Below are 10114 nucleotides of genomic sequence, written 5' to 3'. Positions count from 1 at the left end.
TACTTTTAGAAAGTGCTATATAATATTAATGTTATATGTCATGTCAATGTTTCCAGTAAGTAATTCCAGCCCTCCATATTTTCGTATAGGGATGTTGGTTGGTACGTGTGCACCTGTGTGTGTGTTTTTGCTGTGTTACATATGGCTGGAGGTAACCCAGACTTGCCTGAGGCATAGAAAGTACAGGGTGAGAAGAGAAAACGAACTAGGGAATTGGTACTTGTGTTCAGAAAGTACTGCTAAGATTTGAGTCTGTCTCCTTCCAGATTCATGTTAAAATTCATGTTTAATTGTTGCTGGGCAGTGGTGACACATACTTTTAATCCCAGCACTCTGGAGGCAGAGGCAGGTAGATCTCTGTGAGTTCCAGGACAGCCAGGGCTACATAGAAAAGCCCTGCCTCGAAAATCCAAAAACAAAACCAACTCAATTGACATTACAATAGTATTAAGAGTGGGAACCTATCTCGTAGTGTTGGTGGCACAGGCCTTTAATCCCCGTACTCAGGAGTCAGAGACAGGCAGATCTGAGTTCAAGGTCAGCCTGGTCTGCAAAGGGAGTTTCCATCCTTCATAAATTACTGAGCTTGGTATGTACTAGCAGTTGATAGAGTATTGCCTAGTTTACTTGAAGTCCAGTCCTCAGGAGTTAGAAGCAGGTCATCCTCAGAAACATTGAGTTTGAGTCCAGCCTGGGCTATCTACAATTCTGAATGAATAAACAAAACAAGATACAATACATACTTGCAGGAATTCTTATACAGCAGTATTTTTCTTTCTAGTTTGACCTGGAACACCAATGCATTTGAAATTTTCTCCAAGAGCAAGCTATTATTAATTCTTTAAAAATAAACAAAACCAGTAATCTGGTTTTATATGTCTTCATTTCAAAGTCCATTCCACATACATATTTTGTAGACAAGCTCTGGGTTTATGCGGGTTTATACACAGGTAAAGCTTCATATTTACACCCAGATGCACTGATTTCAAAACACCCTAAGGCCACCCTCACCAAGAAGGGTCCACAGAAAACAGGGCAGCCCAGACACTGACAAAGGTTCTTCCCCAGGGTTACATCTGTCCCTCCCTCAGGGTGCTTCAGTCTTCTAAACAGAAAATGGATGCCTTTGATTCAGCACTGTCTTAGTACCCAGCCCCTTTTAAACTGTTTTTTTCAAGATTTATTTTATGTGTATGAATGTTTTGTCTGCATGTATGTACATGCACCATGTGAGTGCCCAGTGCCTGTGGAGGTCAGGAGAGGATGTTGGATATCCTGGCAAATGAAGTCACAGATGGTTGTGAGCTACCACATGGAATGCTGGGAACCAAGTCTGGGTCCTCCGCAAGAAAAGCAAGTGCTCTTAACCACTGTACAAATCTCTGCCCCCACCCCAAGTCTTGTTTGGCAAGATTGATAGACTCAGGCAGCTTCTGAGGGATGCACCCAAAAGACTGCCACAGATGAGGAACACATTCCACAGTTCTTGGCCTCCTCAAGGGTAGTGGTCATCCATAAAACCTGCCGGCTGGTGTTACAGTGTCACTCTGACAACACTGAACCAACCAATAGCTACTGGTGCCCCACAGGCCCATGTTCCTATGTGGTGGGTTCCTGGCTGTGTTGGTTCACTGAGTGAGGCCACTGCAGGAAGAAGAGGCAGCAAGGTGAGCCAACTGGGAGAGAGACAGACCTCTGTGATCTCGGAGCAACAGGGTCACAAGAGCCTGAGACAGCTATAACTCTCTGCCTGACTGGCTAATATAAAAGCTTTTTCACTCCTGGTCTGGCTGTGCGTCCTTTGGGAAAACCCTGGATTACACACATCTCCTGCACCCTCCGGCAGATTGCTGGAGCTATATATGGAGAAACCCATTTGTGAATAGGAGACCTGGGTGGCCTTACAGCCAGGGCAGCCCCGAGGAATACTGCAGAGAGGGTGTGGGGTGCTGTGAACCTGGGGTTGAGTCTTAGGGCCTGCTCTTTCCTCTCCAAGGACATAAGTGCAGGGCCTGGATAAATGTTGTATTGGAGGATCAGGAGCAAATAGAGAGTTAGGGGGTGTCATGTGACCAGGGTCAGTGCAGCAGAGTCACCGAGGGGCATGGTGGGTACCAGAGGGACTTTTCCGTCCTCATGGAATAGACAACTTCTCTTCTTGACCAACAGATACCACACAGAGCCAGAGCTCATCATGACAACCAGGTAGCACCCAGAGTGGACCCACCCCACCTAGGGTAGACCCAAGGTCAGGGCTCGGGCCTGGAGAGACGGCTCAGTGGTTAAGAACACTTGCTGCTCTTACAGCGGACCCAGGTTTGATTCCCAGTACCCACACTGTAGCTCACAACCATCCACAACTCCAGTTCCAGGGAATCCAAGACTCTCTTCCAACGCTCTCTTCTGACCTCCAAGGTCAGGGCTCCGGGTGAGGCAGAGAATGAGAGTGAGGGTGCCCCTCCCCCAGCAGTGCTCTGGTGGAGAGGACCAAGGGGAGTCAGACCTCCCTGCTGCCCCACCAAGGTGGGGGAGGAGTTGCCATTACTTTCCTCCCCTGGGGAGTGCAGAGGCCCCAGGTTGGGTGGCCATGATGTGATAGATGGATTCCCGGAAGCGCTGGTCTCTGCTTAGCCGCTTGGCCACCTCCTTCAGCTCCTCTATGTTGTTGGCTTCTAGCTGGGAGGTCAGGAAGGACTGGGATGGCTTCACTGTGGAGACGAGAACCCGTTGCCCCATGAATGGCATTCCCCCATGCTCAGTCCACCCTTCCTCCCTCGTCCCAACCCTACATGCTGCTGAGTTTCACTTGGTCCTTCCTACCCCAGGCTGGCAGAGCTATGTTCCAGGACATACTGTCCAGCCTTGTGTACTTGGTCTCTAACTTGCCCAATTCCTGCCTGGTAGCCCACAACCTGTTCCATCTGACCCCACTGGAGCAAACGGGTACTCACTGTCATTCCAGGAAGTGCTGGACCGGCGGCGGTGGAAACGGCAGCTCTTGATGCGGCGAGTGGCCGCCTTATGGATGTACACGGAGTTCTTCATGATGACTGGCATCTTGGCCTCCAGCTCTGCATTCCGGATGCACTCCTCGAAGAACCCTGGTGGCAGGAAGGAGCAGTTGACTGTGCCTTTCTCTGGGCCTGTCCTTCTCCTAAGTTCTGGTTTGGTCTGGTGGGAGATATGTTGCTCTATCCTTTATGGAACATAGTTTGTCTCTCAAACTACAACCTATAGCTATCAACAGGGGAGATCTGCTGAGAACAACGCTTTGAGCTTTTAAAAAAGAGGACAAAACTCCAGGCTTTCCGTCTATAGCCTCACTCCAGGCTCAACTGCCACAAAGGGACGTTGCCAAGGGTACTCCTACAGGAAGGTGTCTGAGGAGGAACAGGAAGGACCACCTCACATGTGCTAGGCCTGTTCCAGGCTCTGGTGGGCCTGGGCTTATGGGGGATGAGCTCTGGGGTTAGAGCTGAGCCCTGGAAAGAGGGTCTTACTTTTCAGGTGGCTCACGTCAGCCCGCATCCTCTCTTCCTTCTCCTTGTTCCGAACCTTGGAATTGAGGCCTTGCTCCAGGCTCCGCAAGGCCGCCTCTGCCTCCCGAAGGCGTCTCTCAAGGTCCATGCGTACTTTCACTTCAGCCTACGTGGGGGGATGAGCAAGAGCTGTCTCCACCTTCCCAGAAGCCTTCTGTGATAGGAGCTGTCTCCACCTCCCAGAAGCCTTCTGTGATGGTGCATTTTCATTGCTAATTGGATGGGATTTAGGATCACCTAGGAGACACACTTCAGGATACATCTGTGGAACATCTCCAGAAAGCTTTGACTGAGGGTAGAGGATGTGGGTGGCACTGACCTGTGGGTTGAGGTCCCAGACTGAACAAACAGGAAAGGAGAGAAGGTATGGATTCTCGCTCTGTTTGCTGACTATAGACAATGTTGCCAGCTGTCTCATACTCCCACCATCATGATTTCCCTGTTAGGATGGACTATATGCCCCTCAAACCACGAACCTTCCTTCTGCAGGCTGATTTTGACAGGTACTTTATCACAGTAGTGAGAAAAATAGCCAGGATACCTTCCCTGATCTTTGTGTGCTCAATAGCTTGGATGGAACTTTCCACATTTTGCTTCCATGCCTTCCCCATGACCCAGATGACCGGGCTAGGGCCTATCACACTTTCTATCCATGATAAAACGACGGCTACTCTTTTGATAAACTCACACCTGGACACACTGGGAGAGAGGATTGGGGTGGCTGTGAAGTACAAGGATGGGCAGGAGTTCCCAGGAGTATGGAGGGCCAGAGCACAAGGTTCATGCAGGTTGCACACCTTGAGTTCCCGCTCAGCTTGCTGCTTCTCTGCAGTCAGCTCCTGCAGCGAGTTCTGCAGGGCTTGGGACTGGCTAGAGTAGAACTCCCTTTCTTCCTCCAGGGCCCGTGAGCGTTCTTCATTCTCCTTCATCCTGCAGGCAGGAGAGGCACTTACCCAAGGCTCACCTACAAAGGGACTTACGCCTGCTAGAGATATGCCTAGTGTAAGACTGAGTCCTCTCTGGGTCTGGTCATCTAGGTGATGAGAGGGGTGGGGTGGAGTGCTAGGAGCCTGAGGCTTAGATGTTTGGGGACTGCTACTTTTCTGACCTCAGAGAAGTCCCCTGACTCCAGTGAGGCTGTTTCTTCATGGGTTGGGTGAGTGGAGGCTAAGGGAACCTGCTGGCTGGCCATGGGCACTGTTTTGATGGTGCTCTGTATGGCTGGTCAAGTCAGCTTTGGAAAAGCCAGGTCATAGGCAGAAAGGAAGTAAGTGATCCATCTTGTGAATGGCAGCTAGAACTCTAGCCTGGCTGTCTATCTCGAGGGCAGACACAGGTCCTGAGATGCTGGAGGACCCGGCTGCCTCAGGTGCCTCACCGCTTCTCTGCCAGAAGCTTCTCTGCCAAAAGCTCCTGCATCCGCTCTTCGATCTGCCTGAGGTTGCTATGGAGACCATCACTGGCCGGTGGCTGCTCACTCTGGTTGGTCAAGGGCTGTGGCTGGTTCTTATCTTCCTCCAGCATCTCTAGGGTTTTCTTCTTCTCTATAGAGAGTTCCTGGCACAAAGACAAGAAGGATGAGAAGGAGCAGGGGTTAGCTCTCCAGCGTGGCTGCCCTGGTCTTCTTACAATTCCAGAGAGTAAACTACTCCTCCTTCAACCCTCCATGAGGACAGTTTACATGCCTCATTCCAAGACCTCCTTTCTTAGAACATGGCCAGGTTACTCCTTCATCAAGACAGACAAGGAGGAACCCAATGTGACTTCCAATAGAGATGGCACCTATTAGAGCCAGATGTCAAGGCCTAAGGGCAACATGATCTTCTGAGGCCCTTGTTCATCAAGGAGAAATATACTGGGCTCATGTGAAAATGCCCAGAAGGGTCAGCCCACAAATACATTCAGACATTCTCTACATTCTCAACTAGGACCTTAACACTACAATGAAATTATGCCGTTGAAAGTATCCATGGTACTCACTCCCCATGACGGGAAAAGTGAAACAAACCAAGGCTCCAGTTACCAAGGAGACTAAAACTCTTGCAGCCTTCATGACAACCCATGGATTCAACCAAGATGCCTGGTCCCACACTTACTTCGGATGCAGGACTTTGAGATGCCATTAAGGAATGGTCAAATGAAGCCCACAGTTTCGAAAACACAACCAGAGTGTTAATCCTGTAACTAATGTGCAAAATGCATGGGCACACAGAGCAAATGCCGACCGAGAAGAGTCAAGGAAGCTTTGACTAGAGGGTCTGAAGACAAATAGTTCTCCAGAAAAAGACGAGAAGGCTATGTGGCCTAGAAGCAACCGTGGGGCTGTGGTTCAGGGGCTGGAAAATCTTATTGTCCTCGGGGATCTGAGCTCAGTGGTTGGAGCAGGGAGTAGAAGGGCAGCGGAGGGACTGCTGGGGTGTGTGTGTTTGCATGCTATGCTAAGAAGTTTGTTCTCTGTCCTTGACACATGCTGCTTGCCCCCACCGCTCTCAGTCTCTTGTGTCAGATGACAGTGACCTGGAAGTTGATTTCCATTTATGCTCAATTTCACCCAGAAGCAGCTAAGTTAGAAACCACAAAAGGATGTGGCGGGTGACACTAATTGATCCTGCCTATGGTATACACTATAAAAAGCCATTTTCCTGCGGCCACGGTCGTCACAAGGACAAGCTGGAATTTTTGTTCTGGGCCTGGGAAGAACCAGTCCATGCTTTGGGTCTCATGTGTTCTCTAGAGTTCCCAGTCACGCAGAGAGACGCCCCTATGGGTAAGCTCGCTTCATGTTCATTCTCCTGTTGGTACCTTCCCTGGGAAATATGAGAATCCAGCATTGCTAAGCCGGCAAGCTTGCCTCCTCACCTCCAGTGTACGCTGCAAGGATTCTGTGAGGTGCCTCAGCTCCTTCTTCTCTTGTTCCACACCCTTGAGGCATCTCGCAGTGAGTTCTAGCTCCCTGCGGGGACAGAGAGCTGGATTGGCATGCTTCCCAACCTCTGCTTCCAGACACATCTCTGCCGTACATGATGCGGCTCAGCAGGACTCTTGGATGGCCGGTGCTCTGCAACGCTGGGTACTGAGAACAGCTGTAGGGTTGGGGCTGCAAGGGTGCCTCAGCCAAATGAGGTGGATTCACTTACCAGATAGCGAGTGAGGTCCTGAACCCAGGGGACTTATCTTCTAATTCAGTGTCTAACGACTGTCTGGCTTTTTATTTAAGTAGATTCTCTTATTTGTACGCTAAGTTTAAAAATTAGGAAAAAGCAGTCTCTGTATTCCATCCCCTTCCCCAATACATATCTAAATGATTCCCTTTAATAAGGTCTTCAGTAAGTTTCTCTAGGCTATCACTGATAGTCCATGGTGGTGGTGGAGAGGATGATGATGGTGGTGGTGGTGGTGAGTGTGATGATGAGGACATGACACTGAACACCGTCAACCTCAGCAATAGTTTCCAAATTCTGGGTAAACTACACCTGAGCCACCTAGGTTGGGGATAAATAAATGCCCTACCTTCATGAGATTATAATTCAATTAACGCTTCTAAAGGGTAACTAGATCTGTCTAGACTGAAGATCCCAATGTGTCATTAACCAAAATGGGAAAGGACTCCAGGAGAGCTGAAGAGTGTTGGGGATCTTTTCAGGCAGCAGTTCTAGGCCAGGGCAGCTTGTTGCCAGTAACCTGGGTAAGCAGCTTTCACAAAGATCGGAGGGACTTGTTCCGTGGAAGAGCCTGGCCTGCTCTTACCCATGTCTCACACTCTTGTTCACAGCATTGCAAGACACCATTATCCGTGAGCAGAAGTGACCCACTGATGAGGCTCAATATTCTGGGTATACTCAAGACCCGGAGCATTGGGAAGACCAGGCCATACATGCTATCCTGATAAAAGCCGAGTCTGGCTGAACATCAGTCTGCCAGGGCCAGAGCCAGGGCCAGAGCCAGGGCCAGGGCATCCCCCATTGCCCCTCCAAGGGCCAGGGCACCCCCGTTGTCCCCCCCAGGGCCAGGGCATCCCCCATTGCCCCTCCCAGGGCCAGGGCACCCCCCATTGCCCCTCCCAGGGCCAGGGCACCCCCCATTGCCCCTCCCATGGCTGCCATCACCTCTTGATCTGCTCCTGCTCCACTCTCAGCTCTTGCACCACCTCCTCGAACTGCTGCTTCTCGGCCTCCAGCACCTGGTTCAGGCGTTCAAGCTCCTAAAGAGAAAGGGAGAAGAGGAAAGTCACAGCAGGCACAGAGCCCCTAGGTTCCCTTCACTGGGTTAGTCTGGGGCATAAAGCCAAATCTGTGAGAACTGAAGAGTCCAGGCTCCACTCAGTGGCACAGCCTCAACTAGCCCAAGAATGTGATGAACCTGGTCCATGAAAACCGTAAGCCAGAGGAAGGACAAGGTTAGACACAATCCCAATAAGGGTCCTCTGGCAAATAGGACTAATTCTGGATGTTGTTCTTCTGGGCAACTATAGGAACTAACACCTTAAGGTGAGGTGGTTATGCATCAAGCATGGAACACACACACACACCCGCTGATAACAAAAACATGGAGCCTATATTTCCAGGACACTGAGTGGCATCAGGTAAACTGTCAAAAGACAAGCTAACCAACCCAAGAGTCAGAGTTAAGGTGTTTTTTATCTCAAGGCTCACATGAGTTGGGTCTATAGCTTCCCTCTCCTTGGCCCTATGGGAGTAGGAATGTCAGGTGACTGAGGTCAGGTCCCAAGGGGCCAGACCAGTCCCTTCAGGGAAGCCAGGCTGCCTGATTGTTCCCCCCTAGCAAGTTGGAGCCTGTAGGCTAGGGGTCCTGTTTTCCCTGGGCCAGTAGAGGTGATACTGGGAATCTGCTTCTGAAGTTTGGCTCCGTGTTTTTATATCAACTGTTTTGTTTCTGTTCGTTTTATGTTGTGGTAACATTGTTTCTGGATCTGCTTTTCCCTTTGCAGTTCCGGGTGACTCCCTAGTCACCTGGGGGCTTTGTTCTCAAGCATAATGGCTCCTTGCACAGGAGTGGTACCACCTGTGGACAGTGATGTTGCCGTTGGCTTTGAGAAGATACAGAGAGGAATAAATTATAGGAAAGAGTCTAGTTTCAATTCTCACTCCTAGGTTTCCTGCCCAAATAAGTTACTTCTCATCTAATCTTTACTGGCACAGGCTGTCTCTGTTTGTTCAATGCTCACCACCTGGGTGTTCTGATGCCCCTGGGCACATGCATGGCTACAGCACACTGGCTATTGGTGGTTGAACTTGTAAGAATGGATAAAACAGATATCGTTTGATGGGCTCTGGTCCCTTGCCCCGGGCACAGGTAGAGAGGTCCCTTTAGCCCGGGCCTCCAGGAATGAGGACACGTGAAGCAGAGCTCCAGTCAGCCTGAGGAGCAGTGTGGGAAAATCTGTGCTGCTAAAAGCCATGGGCATATGGGGACTTTGGGTTACTCCAGAAGCCATGACCTAGCCTATACCTATATTTGATGTAGCTTATATAGATAAAATATAAATAAGATTAAATTTGTAGCCGGGCAGTGGTGGCGCACGCCTTTAATCCCGGCATTTCGGAGGCAGAGGCAGGCCTGGTCTACAGAGTGAGTTCCAGGACAGCCAGGACTACACAGAGAAACCCTGTCTCGAAAAACAAAAACAAACAAACAAACAAAAAGATTAAATTTGTATTCTTGCACACATCTCTCTTTACAATTGAAGACAACGTCAGACCTTAAAACCAACAGAGTATGAAGGTCTGCTTTAATATGTATGGTGTCGCTGGCACTGACAGCCTCTCTGGCCCCAGAGTCAACAAACTTGAGAGACTTTCTTCTGGCAGTGTTTGTCTGCTGTCAGTTTGTCAGCAAGAGCTGTTGAGAGACCCACAGAACTTACTAGCCACAAGGACCCGAGCCCCAGGATGGCTCTCACGGGTCCCATGATCACCCAGGACCCAGTAGAGGACTCAACCCCACAGCCTTGCTTCACCTCCCTGGAAAGGTAGCTCCCTAGCACGCCAGCTTACTGCCCCGCCCCACTCACATCTGTTGCCCTGGAATAACCACACTGAAACAGCTTTTGCTGAATTGTCAGTCAGTGTGTGAATCTCAGGCCTTCTTCCCACTCTGGGACTCGAGCTCCTCAGGATGCCAGCAGATGCTAGGCTGTGCCTCTAAAACCTCCAAAGGGAAAGAAACCTTGAACATAGCAGGACAATTAAAAACAACCCAGCCATTTGCCTTTTTCTCCTCTCAGTGGTTCCAAACATATGTGATAAAATGTTTCTACTTGTGTCAGTGACTAGCTATGCCCAAGAAAGCACCTGCTGCCACCTCAAAGGAGCCAGGAGACAGGGCCTGACAAACCAAAGCCCTCCAGGGCCAAAGCAACTCTAAAAGAAGTTCGGTCTTCACTGGATGCTTAAATCCCCTAATCATTTTTCTGCCAGCAGGTGGCCAAGCTCAGCTAGAGTGACTGTCAGGGTAGGAAAATCAGAAAATCGGTTTTAGCTTTAACAACCTACAAAAAGCACCCCACCCCCTACACACACACACACACACACACACACACACACACACACACACAC

General features: G+C 50.0%; 1 protein-coding gene across 1 annotated transcript in view; it reads right to left on the bottom strand.

Annotated features, from left to right (window-relative positions):
- Positions 1–2541: 2541 nt before the first annotated feature.
- Plekhd1 (pleckstrin homology and coiled-coil domain containing D1) overlaps positions 2542–10114 on the bottom strand; it is a 27766-nt gene continuing 20193 nt past the window's right edge. The window contains exons 7-13 of the mRNA XM_028752130.1: positions 7646–7740; positions 6399–6492; positions 4918–5096; positions 4337–4469; positions 3501–3645; positions 2952–3101; positions 2542–2708 (exon numbers count right to left, since the gene is read on the bottom strand). Of these exons, the coding sequence (XP_028607963.1) occupies positions 2542–2708; positions 2952–3101; positions 3501–3645; positions 4337–4469; positions 4918–5096; positions 6399–6492; positions 7646–7740 (963 nt within the window). The remainder of the gene's footprint in view (positions 2709–2951; positions 3102–3500; positions 3646–4336; positions 4470–4917; positions 5097–6398; positions 6493–7645; positions 7741–10114) is intronic.

This window comes from Grammomys surdaster, unplaced genomic scaffold (assembly GCF_004785775.1).
Source record: "Grammomys surdaster isolate TR1022 unplaced genomic scaffold, NIH_TR_1.0 127, whole genome shotgun sequence".
Taxonomy (NCBI): domain Eukaryota; kingdom Metazoa; phylum Chordata; class Mammalia; order Rodentia; family Muridae; genus Grammomys; species Grammomys surdaster.
The sequence above is the reverse complement of the archived record's forward strand: the minus strand, read 5'-3'. Positions and strand labels throughout refer to the sequence as shown.